Source organism: Phasianus colchicus, chromosome 26 (assembly GCF_987193195.1).
Source record: "Phasianus colchicus chromosome 26, bPhaCol1.hap1.1, whole genome shotgun sequence".
NCBI classification, from domain to species: Eukaryota; Metazoa; Chordata; class Aves; order Galliformes; family Phasianidae; genus Phasianus; species Phasianus colchicus.
In genome coordinates, this window is record NC_143461.1 from 757,549 (window position 1) to 774,894 (window position 17,346).

At 49.6% G+C, this 17,346-nt stretch overlaps 2 gene segments (V, D, J or C); both read right to left on the reverse strand.

Moving 5' to 3' along the window:
• Positions 1–229: 229 nt before the first annotated feature.
• Positions 230–1,665, reverse strand: LOC149914856 (T cell receptor delta variable 1-like). The segment is given in 2 exon segments: positions 230–546; positions 1,614–1,665. Coding segments are annotated over 2 exon segments (369 nt in total).
• Positions 1,666–5,697: 4,032 nt separating this feature from the next.
• LOC116238941 (Ig heavy chain V region C3-like) lies at positions 5,698–9,719 on the reverse strand. The segment is given in 2 exon segments: positions 5,698–9,203; positions 9,507–9,719. Coding segments are annotated over 2 exon segments (369 nt in total).
• Between the last annotated feature and the right edge of the window lie 7,627 nt (positions 9,720–17,346).

Sequence of the window (17,346 nt, forward strand, 5' to 3'; positions counted from 1 at the left end):
CCTTGGCCTCTTTCCACTACCACGGTATGAGGATCGCCACCCCCGTCGAAATCTTTCGCCTCATGTTTCCCCTTTCAACTCCATCTAGAATCCCTGTGCTGCTCCCTGCAGCTCCTGCCTCTTTTCTCCTGTCCCTGTCAACACGCGGCTCTTGCTGTGCTGCAAATAGGCAAGAGGGAGGGGAGCAGTGAACGTTATGGATGTTGTCAGAGTAAGCCAGGGCTCTCTCTCACTGTGGTCCCAGCAGGGAGCAGAAATAGAGTGCGCTGTCTTCCAGCTCCAGCCCACTGATGACCAGGGTCCCAGAGTTCTCATCAGCCCGGGATGAAAACCTCAGGCGGGCAAAAGGGGCCGTATGGTTGTATGAGCCTCCCCGGCCCTTGCTCTGAAGCAAATACTGCAGGGGCCTGTTGGGAAGCTGCCGGTACCAGGTCACGTAAATATAAGAAGCGCTGGAGTTGTAGGAACATTGCAGGGCCTCTGTTTGACCTGCTCGTACCGTCACTGCAGACTTATTCGCTTGGATTTCATCTCTCAGTAGTGCACCTGAAACCACATCAGAACTACTCACCCACTGCTTTGCCCACAGGCCTGGAAAGAATAGCCCATGGCTGCTGATGGAAGTAGGCAGTGCTGCTGTTAAGAAGCCAAGAGTTTTTGAATACTCAGGGGAAGAAGGGAACTAAAAGCTGATCCAGACAAGCTGCAGGCAAGTGGCCAGGCTGGTTTGATGACCAGAAAAATGCCGAACACAATCGTTTGCTTGCAGCACCTGAGACTCACTGCAGTGAAAGGAGTGGTGAAAGCAAAGGAGCTCTTGCTTAAAAGACCGGGCCAGCTGCATTGTGCTGTGACATCCCATTACTCCCCAAAAGCATCAGAGAGCTGCTCCAGCTCTTTCCAGCCTAGCAGTTCCTACTGCCTTGGCTTTAATCAAAATGAGTTTTCTGTTAAAGCACAGTGGGATATCCCATTCCCAAGAGAGCAACACAGAAATGGCAGGCTGAGTCAGGGGACTGCAGGATGTGCAGGGACAGAGATTCCTCAAATCAGGAACCACCCTGGGAGGCCATGGCATGACACTCTGCCTTAGGACGGAGTCTACTAAATGAGCTGGAGCTGATGTAGGAGAGCAATTTGAGACAGCCACCAGACGCCTGACAGAACCAGCAAACACAATAATCTCTGAAGCTGAGGCTATAATCCTGGCAGGAGAGGAAAACGATCACTGCAAGAGCTCGGAGACATCCTCCAGATTCCACAAACCTCAGCTGCACCCAGACCACTGCGGAAGGAAAGTACAGGCAACCAGGCAGTGTCTATCCATGAAGGGAGAATGTTCCCCTGCTGCACTGACCCGTGCCATCCAGAACACCTCCTTTCCTCCTGCCACAGCCCCAGGCCAGGGGCACTGCCCCAGCCGCCCTCCTGCTCGGGGCTCATCAGCCAGGGCCGCTCCCGCAGCATCCGCGTCCCCACACAGCCTCCCTCTGCCACGCACCACAGCCGCTCCCCGGCACCGAAGGCGAGCTGCAGGCCTCAGCGCGCCCGCGGGGCAGCAGCAGGAGCCGCGCCCAGCCCCGGCCTCGCCGCCCTCCGTGCCCGCCTCTCACCTGCCGGCCCCAAGGCCAAGGCCAGCAGCCACGGCCCCAGCCCGGCCGCCATCGCGCCCCGCCGCGCCGCCGCCGTCTGCCCGGCAGGCGGACGGCAGCAGAGCGGGGCCGCGCTCGGGCCGCCCCTCGGCGGGCCCTGGCGGGGCAGCGCCCACCGCTCCTCGCCTCTCCTCTCCTCTCCTCCCCGCCCGGCCCGGCCCCGTGCCACCGCGGCCCCTTCGGCGGAGGACGGGGCGGGCGCGGGGCGGGGCGCGGGGCAGCGCGGGGGGCAGAGGCGGAGCGCGGCGCCCCGGCACTCGGAGGCTCCGGGCCCTGGGCTCATCCCCGCGCAGCCCTCCGTGCTATGTGTACAGGCTGCTTCCACTCGTGTTGCACTGGAAGATGATTTCACCAGCTCTGTGCACTGCCGATTTCCTGACATGTTGATTCCCAGGCTGCAAGAGAAAAAGCTGTGATTGCCCCAAGAGTAGGAAAGGGTGAGAGAAATCCTGGAGGGGCACTGCAATGGCATTGGACAAGTGGGAGAACTTAACCCATCTCTTTGAATCAAGCTGACAACAATGAGAGAGGAATACAGCAGCTACTGGCAATCAAGATTCTCAAGGGGGGAGATGGCACTTTTCCTTCTCTACCCCTTTCCCTGGAAGACAAGGAGTTGCTTCTGATTTTGCCATTTAACTGGATAGTTTCTGCACTGTGGGGGCAAAGACCTTTCCTTTTGACAAACTGGAGTGTTGAGGAATCCACTCATCTGCCCCTTGAACTGCTATGCAACCACACAGGAAATGCAAGCTCTTCTCACATGCTAGTGGGACTTTAGCCCATCTTCCATCTCTTTGCAAAATGGATTGTAGTGCCCCATGAGCAAATAATTGTCCAAATGCACATAATTATGTCCCAAGATGTGAGAGTAGCAGCTGAAGTATATGCCCCTGTGCTCTGTGTGACTGTATACTGCAGAGGCGACAGTTTGGATGGAGGCACCTGACTCACCACTACAAGAGGAGAGCTGTTACCACAACGATCCACAGGGACTGGTGGAGGAGTTAAGCTAGGAGACAGATTAGGCTGCAATCCATCAGCACAGCTTGACAGGGCCATGCACATCTTGTAGGTGAGAAACATCAGCTGAGGTGCATCACCTTCTTCTTTCTTTCCACATGGGACAGGCAATGATGCCACACACAAGAGTCCATGTGACTGAACACATTCTGTCTCGCAGCTCTCCAACTTGTCTCTGCCTACACAATGATTTTGCCTATCTTTTCCCTGTCTGCCTTCTGCAAATGAAGACAGTAACATCTCTGTTTGGCAACATGTAACATGCTGCTGTAGGACCATGCTGGAGACAACTCCCTAAGGAAGAGCTGCAGGGTTCTGCTGGAACTTCAGAGCTGGTCCTGGAGATGGTAAGTTGGCCTCCCCGTGGCCCCATATCTCTTGGTGCTAGAGAGCTGCAACTTCCGCACGGCACCTCCTGAGCCCATGTCCTCTTGGACAAGGCAGCCCAAGGCAGAGGTGCACCCTCTCTGTTCCTTAACTCAGCTGGACAATATGAGGTTTCAAAATTCAACTCTGGTTTTCTGTGTTAAATATTTAGTCCTTCAATGCTTGTTATGTTTCTTCTGAACAAACTCCTCATTTCTGTCTACTGTCAGTGAGACTGGGAAGACAGGAAGAAGATTAGCAATATGTTCAGTTTTATGCATGCTTGTGAAAGACTCTGCTGCTACAGCAGTACCTTTGTTCTCATTTCTGAGAAAAGAAGCCCAGGTGAGACTTAGGAAACTTTACTGAAGCCAACCACAAAAGACCTGGCTGGATTTAGACTTTCTTCCTTTCTGTTGCAAGTTGAAGAGGCTTGTGGTTCATTGTACTGAACCCAGTCCCTCTGAATTAAGACTCAAACAGAGTCAAGGTGTTGATCAAGCAAAAGTGTGCCTTTATTTCTTAACTGATGAGCAAGTGAGAGAGGGAAAGAAAAGGAGAGGGAAAAGAAAGGGAAGGGAAAGAAAAAAGGGAAGGAGAAAAGAAAAAGGAAGGGGAAAGTGGACAGGGAAGGGGAAAGTTGAAAGAGGAAAGGAGAAAAGGCAAAGGGGAAAGGTTAAAAGGAAAGTGAAGAGGAAAGGGGAAAAAGAAAGGGAAAGGGAGGGGATAGAGGGGAGGGGAGGGGGAAGGGAAAGGAGAAAGGAAGGGAGAGGAAAGGGAGAGAAAGGGAAAGGGAGAGGAATAGGGAGAGGGAGTTGGAGAGGGAGAAGGAGAGGGAAAGAGAGAGGGAGAGGGGGAGGGAGAGGGAGGGAAAGGAGAGGGAAATGGAGAGGGGGGTGGGAGGGGGAGGGAGAGGGGGAGGGAGAGGGAGAGGAAAGATAACGGAAAGAGAAAGGGAAAGGGAAAAGGAAAGGGAAAGGGAAAGGGAAAGGGAAAGGGAAAGGGAAAGGGAAGGGGAAAGGAGTCACCACTGCAGATCCCATGATATCCTGAAGGTCCTTCCCCCTTGATCTTTTTCTGGGGATGTACTTTTGGCTATGGGGTTGGGAATGCCTTTGATGCCATATGACAGTCCCTCTCAATTGGGCCAGGAGCTCCTGCCAGATGGAGAGTGGTGTCACACGCTGTGTGCATGCCATACTGCTGTTCTTCTCCCTTTGCATGGTGATTGTGAAGGGCTGTGTTTCAGGGGGAGGACCCAAGACCTTCTTAAGCAAGACGACTAACTCCTGGCTTCTCCATTGCACTGTGTTTGTTTACACCTTTCACAAGAATGTTACAGGACAGTTTTGGTTCTGAGGTCTTGACAAGATTGTTACAGTTTTGTCTCTAGTCACCAGTTAGCTGCAAGTCGCTCTCTTAACCAATCAGAGAGAAAATTCAAATGTTACGGTTCTGTATAGTGCTGTCACAGTCTGAGCCAGAAAGAAACATGCCACTTTATCCCCACCACTTTCCTTTGTTGTCCTGCCTGTGATTCAATTCCTGTGTCCCTTTCCACTCTCTGCCGCAGAAATAGGTGGCTCTGTCTGCAGCTGCAGGTGAAAGCACTTCCAGGAAGAGTTGGTTCCTAGATGCATTTGCAGAGCTGGTGAAACAAGTCTAGAGAGATGATGCAAAGTGCTGGAATAACATGAAACACTACAGTAGCACTGGATTCTGCAGGTCTCTGACAGGACGAGGATCTGCCTGATCCAGTTGCAATCAGAGCTGCTGTCAGCAATGGGTACACCAGAGATGTGGCAGGTAAGCATGAGAGAGTCTGTGACCTTCCCAACCATGGGCCCAGAGGTCTCTGCCTGCAACTGACAAAGGGCATCTGCAGCTTCAGGAGTTAAGGATGAACAGGCAGGGAGAGCTCTAGCAATTGCTTTATTTACTATACTGCTTTCCCAGACTTCTACTTGTGGAATCCAGGTGCTACAAACACGTATGCTCTGAAGTTCTTGCTCCCATTATAGTCTCGAATCTGTGAGAGAAACATACAAACAACACCAAACAACCAAACAACCAAAATACAACCACGGGACGAAGCACTAAGGCAAATACACAGACATTCATGTTATCAGGGAAATAAAGGGGATATACAATAAACTCAGCTTTGCTCCAATGTAGCTTTGTTAAATACACCGTCATTAAATAAATAAATAAATAAATAAGAGGCGGATGTGAAAGATGCCTCATTTTGGGTGTAAAAAAAGAATTTGTCTTTTCTAATTCATCTTCTATGAGGGTCATCAGACATCTCCTTTCTCCCACTGAGCTCCCAGGTGACCCTCTGTACTTTCCTCTTTTCCCATTCCTCCCTCAGAGAACAAAACTCATGGGCTGGACTGAACTGAACTGAGCCATGCCCAAAAAACAAATCAGGGCTCATCAGCTGGACCATTATAGGGTATCCATCCTAGTGGGAAATGATGGAAACTTGTTTCCAAAGCTGAAGTAGTTTGGGAATGTGAGGAGTAAGGGTTGGTGTGAGAAATGGGAAGAAAAAGAAAGCTTGCAGCCATGTGCAGCCACTCCAAACCACTGATGAGCCATCCCGGTACTGAGTAGTGTAGACCACAGGCAAGGATGCCTGTGTGAGGTTTGGTCCTTCATAGACAGCTATCTCTGTCCCTTCCCTGTCTTTTGTTCCAGCATGAGCCCCTCTGGTGCCAATATCAGTGACATTGACCTTAATCGGGGGGTTGGGCTTGATCAGGATGTTCTGACTAGACGTGACTCTCTGGTGTTTTCTCTATTTTCCTTTTAAGTATCTGGTTATTGTCAGGCTAAAGGGTCACCATGACAGCATGGTTCTCTTAAGTGTTGTGGTATAACCCCAATAGGCAGCTAAGCACTGCAAAGCTTCTTGCTCTGTCTCACTCCTCTTCCAAAGCAGGACAATGAGCGGGGCTGTAGGGGGTAAGACAATGAAATGGAGGAAAACTTGTAGGTTTTTGAGAGAGAATTGGTTTAGCAAAAGAAAAGCACAGGCCATACGAGGAAAAAAAAAGGAGGAAAAAAAAAGTCTCTACTTCCCAACATCAAGCAATGTTCAGCCACTTCCTGGAAAGCAGGGCCTATATACACATAGTGATTGGTCTGGGAGACAAATGCCTCTGTAACAAGTGTCTCCAGTATTATTCCAGTTTTTATTGGTGAGCATGATGTTATATGGTATGGAATATCTCTTTGGTCTGTTTAGGTCAGGTGTCTGAGCTCTATCCCCATCCCACCTCTTCTCCACTCTCAACCTACTGATCTTTGGCAGAGGGAGCAGGAGACAAAGCCTTGGTGATGTGCCCGCATTGCTTAACAAGAGCCAAAACACTGATGATACCAAAACCATTCACGATCCAAGGGCAAAGTATGGCATAGAAAAAGTTAATTCCATCCCACTCAGACCCAGTACAATCTCTACCCCTTATTCCATACCATTTGCATAATGATCAGGTTACACATAAATAAATATCTATCCCGATCATCTTTCTATCCAATGTATAAATCTGTATTTTCTCATTAACCACTATTCCCTGTCTCTTAACAGATACTGTCTGCCTGTACTACAGGCTTCTCCCACTTCCCAAAACATCCGTAAGAATGGTTGATGATTTAGACCTTACATGTCAAGGTGGTCACTCGAACATGAGAATCACAGAATCACAGAATGGCCAGGGTTGGAAGGGACCTCAAGGATCATGAATCTCCAACCCCCCTGCTACATGCTCAGGGCCCCATCCAATCTGGCCTTGAACACTTCCAGGGACAGGGCATCCACCACCTCTCTGGGCAGCCTGTTCCAGTACCTCACCACTCTCTCTGCAAAGAATTTCCCCCTGACATCCAATTGAAATCTTCCCTCCCTCAACTTAAAACCATTTCCCCTCATCCTGCAGTTATCTACCCTTTCAAAGAGCTGATTCCCCTCCTGTTTGTAGGCTCCCTTTAGGTACTGAAATGCTGCAATGAGGTCACCTCGCAGCCTTCTTTTCTCCAGGCTGAACAAGCCCAGCTCCCTCAGCCTGTCTTCATAGGAGAGATGCTCCAGTCCCCTGATCATCTTTGTGGCCCTCCTCTGGACCCTGGAGAAGCAGCATGTTGAATTCCTGGAGGCCCGCACCAGCTTTGAGTCATCGCTACACTCAACTTACTAGGTTCCTTGCCAAGTTCACTCTTTCTTGATCCAGTTAGTGTCTTCTGCAGTGCTTTCCTACAGCATATAACTCTAATTATAGAATAGCTTCACCTAAGGTTAAGTCTCACTGAAGTACACACTAGATCTCTGCATTCCTCCGCATCATCCAACATGGCTAATTCTCTCAGCTACTGAATACCTCCCTCCATGGCAATTACTTGCTTTGAAGGGTTACCTTTCCTTCACATTTGGTAGGAATCACCTCCAGAGGCTGAGGACTAGTGCCCGTTTTTCCAGTTGCTCTGCCAAGGGGAAAGAGATCTCAGACACTGGGCCTTTTCCCAGCATCAGAGAAGCCAGTGGTAACATGTTCACTTGTAGGATGGCTGAAATCATTTTGCGTATCTCACAGCTCACTAATGGATAAAGACTGTGGGACTTCTGACTGATTCACGAATTCTCTCTCTTCCCCATCCTGTTCTTGTGACTGCTCTGCTGTAGAGTAGCCTGTCTTTTCAGACTCTTCCTTCTATTCCTTCTTAAGAGAATCTTATTCGTCCCTTACCTAAATGAGGTGACTTTTGATTCCATTGTTTCTTCTTGACTAGAAAGGTGACTGATACCATGGATGGTTGGCTCCTTGGTTTAGCAACAGCATTGTTTCGTCTTCAGACCTGGAGACCTTCAGTTCCCCTTGAGAGTACTGAATAGTGTTGAATAGAGCTCAAATAAACATGCTTGATTTGGAGTCAATTTGGCTATAATTTGCAGGGCCTCTGGCCAGATTCACAAAAGCTGCTTGCTGCCTCCTGGGTAGTTGTAGTGCAATTAGCACAAAGTGACCAAGCAAGCTAATGCCTGGGAGCAGAGTAGGAGAGAAGTTTTTTGAACAGCTAGAGACTCTCTCAACCTTTCTTTTACTATATTCTTAAGGCTGTCTCCTAAGGAAGAGCCTTGGGCACATTGCAGGAAACTCAGTAACCCCTTTGTTGCCAGCAACTGCATAGGGCTGGGCTGTAGGAGACATCCCAGCCCTTGCTCTGGAGTAAGGGGAGTAAGTCCTTGCTCTGGAGGGACCTGCTGAGATGTTTCTGGTATCAGGCCACGAAAATATAGGAAGCATTGGAGCTACAAGTACATTACAGGGTCTATGTGTGCTTTGCTTGCCCTCACACTGCAGGCCTTGGTGCTTGGATGCCATTAACCTGAAATGCACATCAAGCCACAACTGGGCTGTTCATCCACTGCCGTTCTTTTTTGCGCTCACGGAAATGGCTGAGGGCTGGACTGGTGATGGGATGTCAGTGCAAACAGGCAATGCTGCTTCTTAAGCCTGAGCGATATGAGTGTCAAAGGGAAGAAGGGGACAAAGGGCAGGCAGAGAGGGTCTGCAGGCAGGGAGAGTGGCCAAGCTGATTTGGTGACAAGGAATACACTGAGCATCTTTCTCAGCTCACAGTACTGCTTTTGAGAGTCAGTCAGGATGAGTGGTAAAAGGAAAGAAACTCTTGCAGAAAGGACAGGGCTATATGTGGTGTGCAGTGATGTCTCCTCACCTTGTGGAAGCAGCCCAAAGCTGACACAGTTCTCAGTAGCCCTACAGATGCACTCTAGTCCATGTCTTCCTGGTAAGGGTTTTTTGTTAAGCATCAGTTGGATTTCCTGTCACAGTGCAATGCCGCAGAAGTAGCGGGCTGAGTCCCCTGGATGCAAGCGGTGAAGGGAGAGAGATGCCATGGCTTGGGAGTTGTTCCGGGAGACAGTGGCTCGACCTTCCACAGCTGTCCCATATTTCTTTGTAGTACCAGCCTGGCTGCCGATGAAGGACACCCACTCAGGAACGCCTCTGGGAGTCTGACGGTACCAGTGTATGTCATAGACGCTGAAGCTGAATCCAGATGCCCGGCAGAACAGGGACACAGAGTCCCCAGATACTTGCACATCTCCACCAAACTCTACGAGCTGGTACTGTGTGCATACTCCTGTGGAAAGAAAGCAGCAGGAGCCAGGACAGTGTGCATCCAGGGCAGCCATCCTGATCCCACTGATCATAAACTCCTGAGATCTGAACCACCTCTTTCCTACTAAAGCCCTGGACAGGGACATTGCTACTGTGAAAGAGGACCGCTCCCGCAGCATCCGCGTCCCCACACAGCCTCCCTCTGCCACGCACCACAGCCGCTCCCCGGCACCGAAGGCGAGCTGCAGGCCTCAGCGCGCCCGCGGGGCAGCAGCAGGAGCCGCGCCCAGCCCCGGCCTCGCCGCCCTCCGTGCCCGCCTCTCACCTGCCGGCCCCAAGGCCAAGGCCAGCAGCCACGGCCCCAGCCCGGCCGCCATCGCGCCCCGCCGCGCCGCCGCCGTCTGCCCGGCAGGCGGACGGCAGCAGAGCGGGGCCGCGCTCGGGCCGCCCCTCGGCGGGCCCAGGCGGGGCAGCGCCCACCGCTCCTCGCCTCTCCTCTCCTCTCCTCCCCGCCCGGCCCGGCCCCGTGCCACCGCGGCCCCTTCGGCGGAGGACGGGGCGGGCGCGGGGCGGGGCGCGGGGCAGCGCGGGGGGCAGAGGCGGAGCGCGGCGCCCCGGCACTCGGAGGCTCCGGGCCCTGGGCTCATCCCCGCGCAGCCCTCCGTGCACGACGGGCCCGGGCCGAGGCCGGACACAGCACGCCTGCCCCACGCACGGCTCTCGGTCCGCAGTCTCTCCTTCTGCTTGCCTCCCGAGCCCCGCCCTGACATCCCTACTTGGCCTCCCTCTCATTCCATGACGTGGCAACCTGCAGAATTCACCCTATAAGCCTTTTATCCTATTCTCCTCGTTACAGCTCTATCTAGATCCTCTGTGCTCTCCCTGAAATTCTCCAGGTTCCCCTGTCTTATCCCCATTAAGGCTACCTTACATAGTGCTAGTGACTCTGCTGCTTTGCCCATGGCTGCACCCTGGCGGAAGGCTATTGCTAGGATAAATGTGGTGGCTGAGTCTGAGGTCCCATCCACACAAAAATGGAGGGCTTCTGCCAAGGAAAAAAAAAGTGCAAATTCTGACAGAGACCCCACTACAACATGCTAGTGCACAGGTCTGTGGCTGCAGGGTGTGCCAAGGCCTGGCCTTTGCAATGCAAGGTGATGGAGACAGAACTTGTGAGATGCAACATGCTAAATAATATACTCAGCCCTGTGGTTGACCTGAAGGAGGAAGTGGAGAGGCTGAGCAGCGTTAGGGGGTGTGAGACTGGTGGTGCTAGTTCCTATCGGTCCTAAGATCTAGGCAGCCAGCTGAGGCTCCACGTGAAGCACATCTGCCCCTACTTTGTGACAAACAGTTAATAGAGGGGAACAGGCAGGCAGTCAGTGTTCCTGCTACACTGAACGCCCTGCACACTCCTCCCCCTATGAACAACGGTGAAGAATTGGGGCGGGGGGCATAGGGCAATGGCAAAAGGTCCCTGCTCAGCGATGCAGGAAGTTGGTGGCTACAGAAACACCTGAGTAGGGTCGAGAGGGTATTACGGCATCTCCCACTCAAAAGGTGGCCCAGATCTGATGCTTTTACACTAATGCACGCAGCATGGGTAACAAACAGGAATAGCTGGAGGCCACTGTAATATTAGAAAACTGTGATATAATCACCAGCATGGAAACATGGTGGAATGACTTGCACAGCTGGAGTGCTGTGATGGATGGTTACTGACTGTTCTAAAGAGAAAGGCAAGGCAAGAAAGCTGGTGGTATAGTCCTTTATGTTAAGAAGGAATGTGAATGTGGGGAATTCGATGATGAGTTGAGAGCTTAAGGGTCAGAATAGAATTAGTTGGCCATTAAGTGTGACATCACTGTTGGTGTCTGCTAAAGTCTGCCCTACCAGGATGAAGAGGTGGATAAGATACTTTATAGACAGTGGGGGGAAGTCTGAAGGTCTCTACTCCTTGTTCTCATGGAGGACTTCAAATTCCTGGGCATCTGCTGGATTTATTATACAGCAGATAGGAAACAGTCCTGGAAGTTCCTCGAGTGTGTGAGAGGTAACTTCCTGACACAGCTGGTGAAGGAGCCAGCAAGGGGAAGCAGAACCCTGGACCTGCTGTCTGTTAACAGAGAAGGTCTTGTGGGCGACGTAAAGGTTGAAGGCTGTCTGGGACAAAGTGATCATGAGATGCTGGATTTCTCCCTCCACTAATTTCCACAGAGGGAAATTAGCAGAACTGCCACCTTGGACTTCCAGAGGGCAGACTTTGGCCTCTTTTGGACCATGGTTGAGAGGGTCCCCTGGGAGACAGTTCTGGAGAGCATGTGAGCCCAGCAAGGCTGAGAATACTTTAAGGAAGTTATTTGAAAGGTGCAGGAGCTGACCAACCCCATGTCACGGCAGATGAGCTGATGGGCCAGGAGGCCGGTTTGGCCAAACAGAGACCCTCAGCTGGAAGTCAGGAAGAAAAGGAAAGTTTAAGGTCTTTGGGAGAGAGGGCAAGCAACTTATGATGATTACAAATATGTAGGGAAGCTGTGCAGGGAGAAAATCAGAAAAGCCAAAGCCCAGCTAGAATAGAACTTGGGCACTGAGGGGAAGGACCAGAGTATATATTTCTACAAATACATCAACAGTAAGAGGAGGGCTAGGGAGAATCTCCATCCCTTGTTGGATGTCCTGGGCAAAACAGCGACCACGGATCAGCATAGGGCTGAGGTGCTCAGTGCCTACTTTGCCTCAGTCTTTAATGGTAAGACTAGATGCTCCCTGGGCACACAGCCCCTTGAGCTGGTAGATAAGTATGAGGAACAGAATAGGTCCTTCATAATCCATGATGAGATGGTTTTGGACCTGCTCCAAAAGCTGGACGCTCACAAGTCCATGGGGCCAGACAAATTGCACTTGAAAGTGCTGAGGGAGTTGGTGGATGTAGTTGCCAAGCCATCCATCCTTTGACAGTCCTGGCTATCTGGGAAATGTCCCCGTGGACTGGAGAGTGGAAAATGTGACACCCATCATCATAAAGGGTCGGAAAGATGATCCTGGTAGCTACAGGCCTATCAGTCTCACCTCGGTGCCACAGAAGGTTATGGAATGGATAATCTCAGGAGTCATCACAGATCAATTAAAGGTCAACCAGGGGATCAGGACCCAGTCAGCATGGATTTATGAATGGTTGATCCTGTTTGATAAACCTGATTTCATTCTATGACAAGGTGACTAGTATAGCGGACAAATGTAAGGCTGTCGATGTGGTCTACCTGGACTTCAGTAAAGCCTTTGACACTGTTCCCCACAGCATCCTCATGGAGAAGCTGCTGCCCACAGTTTAGATGGGATACGCTCTGCTGGGTGAAACACTGGCTGGATGGCTGGGCCCAAAGAGTTTTGGTCAGTGGAGTTAAATCCAGTTGGTGGCCGGTCACGAGCAGTGTTCTCCAGGGCTTTGTACTGGGGCCACTTCTATTTAACATCTTTGTTCATGATTTTGATGATGGGATTAAGTGCATACTCAGAAAGTTTGCAGTCAACACATTTTGGGAGGGAGTGTTGATCTGCCAGATGGGAGAAAGGCACTACGGAGAGAATTGGATAGACTGAAACAATGGGGCAACATAAACTATGAGTTTTAATAGGGCGAACTCTTGGGTCCTGCATTTTGGTCACAACAACTGCAGGCAACCCTGCAGGCTTGGGGAGGAGTGGCTGGACACACCTTGGTGTACTAACAGACAGTTGGCTGAATTTCGAAGACAGGCTGAGGGAGATGAGCTTGTTCAGCCTGGAGAAAAGAAGGCTGCGGGGTGACCTCACTGCAGTCTTTCAGTACCTAAAGGGAGCCTACAAACAGGAGGGGACTCAATTCTTGGAAAGGGTAGATAACTGCAGGACAAGGGGAAATGGCTTGAAGTTGAGGGAGGGAAGATTTAGGTTGGATGTCAGGGGGAAGTTCTTTCCTATGAGAGTGGAAAGGCTGGAACAGGCTGCCCAGAGAGGTTGTGGATGCCCCATCCCTGGTGGTGTTCAGGGCCAGATTGGATGGGGCCCTGGGCAAGGTGGTCTAGTATTAAATGGGGAGGTTGGTGGCCCTGCCTGTGGCAGAGGGGTTGGAGATTCATGATCCTTGAGGTCCTTTCCAACCCGGGCCATTCTGTGATTCTGTGAATTTGAGCCAGCAGTGTGCCCAGGTGGCCAAGAAGACCAGTGGCATCCTAGCTTGTATCAGGAATGGTGTGGTGAGCAAGACTAACAAAGTCATCCTGTCCCTGTACTTGGCACTGGTGAGGACCCTCCTTGAGTTCTGTGTTCAGTTTTGGACAACTCGATCCAGAAAGAAAATTGAGGTGCTGGAGCAGGTCCAAAGAAGGACAACAAGGCTTGTGAAGGGCTTGGAGAATATGGCCTACGAAGAGAGACTGATGGTACTGGAGCTGTTTAGTCTGGGGAACAGGAGCCTGAGGGAAGACCTTATTGCTCTCTTCAAATACCTGAAAAGAGATTGCAGTGAGAGTGGGGATGGTCTCTGCTCACTGGTGACAGGTGACAGGACGAGGGGAAATGGCCTCAAGATCTGCCAGAGGAAGTGTAGGTATGAAATCAGGAAAAAAATCTTTACAGAAAGGGTTGTTAAGTGCTGGAATAGGCTCCCCAGGGAGGTGGTTGACTCACCATTCCTGAATGTGTTTAAAAAATGTTTGGATGTGGTGCTCAGGGACATGATTTAGCAGAGGGTTGTTAGAGTTAGGGTAGTATGGTTAGGTTGCGGTTGGACTTAATGATTTTTCAAGTCTCTTCTTACTTGTGAAATTCCATTGTTTTATGACTCTATGATTCTCACGCCATCCGTTTTGTGCTGAACACTGAACAGGAGAGGGGAGGAGGGAAGGGATGGAGGGAAACACCATGTTGATGCTGTCAGGGCATCCCAGGCAGTCTCTCACTGTGGTCCCAGCATGCTGCAGAAATTGAGTCTTCCAGCTCCAAACCAGCAAAGACGAGGGAACCAAAGATCTCATCAGACTGGCACAAAAAAAACACGGAATTAGCAGAATGTATAACTCCATCTCTCTCAGCCTGTCTCCTTAGTGATAGAGGCTGGTTTGGCATTGATGAAGGTTGGTTTAGCAATAGAGATCAGTATATTCATTTAACGATCAATATACTACATTAGCAGAAGGAATCAGTGAGTGATAGGTCTATAACTTTCCAGTTTACCTTTGCTTGCTGTGAGAACAGCTGTGTTTTTTCTCAATGACCCTGCTTCACAGGAGCACTGTAATCACAACAGACTACCTTTCTCTTTGCATCCACCACAGACTTTTCCTTTTTTCCTTCAATTTCACGTTTACTGTTTTGGATTGTAGTGCACTAAGTTAGAAAGTTGCACATTATGGCCTAACAAGCAATGGAAATGTCAAATTGGGGATGAACAGCTAGAGGACAGCCAAAAGTCACTGTGATGAAGCTGATGATGGAAAAAGGAGGAGGAAGTAGGTGCTGTAAGACCAACATAGGCCCCTACCATGTACACCTATGGGTAGTAGCATATATTTCTCAGTAGCATATATTAAGGACTTCTTGGGACAGAATGAATATGTATACCAATGTACCGCATATGTATATCTTAACTGTTTAAATGTAGCACCTGAACTCTCAGAGAATGTGCTTGATTTATCAAGTTGCCAGTATCTATTGCGAGGAATAAAGGAGTGTCGGCTTTTACCACCACATGGTAATTAGAGAGTTTTCTTGACTGATTTCTGATGACAGTAGGTGAGCTGCTGCATCTCCTGTGATCATCTTTGTGGCACAACTCTGGACCCACTCCAACAGGCCAATGCAATATTCAAGGTTAGGTTACCTAAGAGTGGAATAAATGGTTGGAATCACCTCATTGGAGCTGCTGGCTACACTGCTTTTGATACATACCCTTCTTTTGATCCATCTCCTACCGCACTTCTTCACATTATCCCACCAAACCTCCATGATTCAATAGCTTTGCAACCAGGCCTTGGAGGAAAAACTGGGCCATGGTAGGTCAGAAGCCCAGTTAATGTGCACTACCTTACGGTGCACCATGTAGCATCTAAGGTTCCCAGAATAGCTCCATTTTCATTGTAAATTTTCTCAGCCCTTGAGCTACGCTTTCTTCCACTGCATATTATTACATACTTGGGAAAGGCCTGTTTTCTGCACCTGCTGTTGCATGACATCATCTGATTTGTGACTGCTAGAAAGAAAAATCAAGAATTCTGGATTGTCTATCAGTCACTTTTTGGTCCACAGTTGCGGTGGTGCTCCATTGAGCTCGGGAGTCAGTACTGCAGGGGGCCTACCAGGATAGTGTGTACCAGTCCACATAAATATAGGAAACATTGAAGGGTTTGCTCCACAGGTAAAGCCACCTATTTTATTACGTTGGCATATGGGGGTAGAGGTGGTTGCTAGCATTATGTCAGTAGAGTTTGCACTCCACCAGCATTCATTGCATTTTGTTGCTGTGTAACACATTGTTAGTGAGGGGCAACCTGACAGAATGGAATCTGACATGGAAGTGCGAATGAAGCAAAGGTGTGATGCTGAATTGCTCTACATGGAAAGAATTGCACCCTTGACATTCACTGACACCTGCTGAACATTTATGGAGACCAAACAGAGAGTTTGAGCGCAGTGATGCAATGGCTTTTGTGTTTCAACAGTAGTAATACTGACAGGAAAGACGAGCCACATTCCAGAAGGCCATGCACATCTGTCACACCAAAAAATGAAGAATTTCTGGATCAGCCAGTCCGTATGAATCAGTGGATTATGAACAGGAACTAGCCTACAGAACTGAATATTGGATTTCATGCATTGAAAATGATTATGTCAACATTGGAATATAGCAAAGTTTGCACCTGGAAGAATCAGTGAAGATTCACACAGAAACAGAAAAAAAAGTGTGTGCAAATTTGTCAGGAACAACTGAACCCATATGAGGATCAAGGTGACAGTTTCCTAAATCACATCATTAACAATGACAAAACGTATTGTCACAACTATAAGACAGAGTCAAAAGAGACAGAGTCCATGGAGTGGTGACATGAGAATTCCCAATCAAAGAAAAAGTTCAAGACACAGCCCTCTGTGGCTATAGTGACGTGCGCTGTCTTTTGGGATAGGAAAAGGGGAGATCCTTCAGCATTTACTAGAACCCAGACAATCCATCAGCTCAGACTGCTCAGTCTCAATGCTGACAATGCTGAAGGCTCAACCCTCCAGAGTCAGGCCAGAGAAGAAGGCATCCTGCAGTAAGATAATGCCTCACTCCATACCAGTATGATGACCATGGTGCACACTGACAGTTTTAGCTGAACAGTCCTTTCACAACCTGATATAATGTATATATTGCACCTCTGGACTTTCATCTTTTTGGGCTGATGAGAGATGTACGGTGGGGTTAAATTTTCCTGGTAACAGTGTCAGCACAACAGTTGTGAAACTGTGGTTCACCTCCACTGGTGCAGGTATTTACCAGCATGAAATGAAAGATCTTCATCATTACTGGTGAGAATCATAGCTAATGGTGTTGACTATGTGAAAAGTCTTGCACTGCGAATCTTCTCTATAAATAGTGCTATTGTGCACTTTGTAACTGTGGAAGCTTCATTGCAATCAAATAGGAGACACTGCTTTCATAGTAACCTATCTACATTGCAGGATCTCAGATTGCCCTACAACACTGCAGACGCCATTTGTTGGATTACATCGCTCTGAAAGGCTCCTGATATTCGCTGACTACTTGGTTCACAGAGACAGATACGAGGTCACTGTATTTGCTAATGGAAACAGGCAACGTGGTTGCTAGAAGTGCCCAAGTGCTTTAAGTACCCAAGGAAGGGAAGAAAACAAGATCGGGTGCAGACCAGCTAGAGTTAGGAAGGTGGGCAATGCAGCCAAGCTGATTTGGTGAACAGAAAAATGCTGAACATAATCCTCAGATTACAACACTGCTTTTGTGACTCAGGAGAATGAAAGGAGTGACAAAATTAAATGAGACCTTGCAGAAAGGACAGGGTCATCTGTGGTGTGCAGTGATGTCTCCTCACTGTCCAGGAGCAGACCAGAGCCATTCCAGCTCCTGCCAGCCCTGCAGTTCTTGAAGTCATAGTCATGGCTGTGTCTAG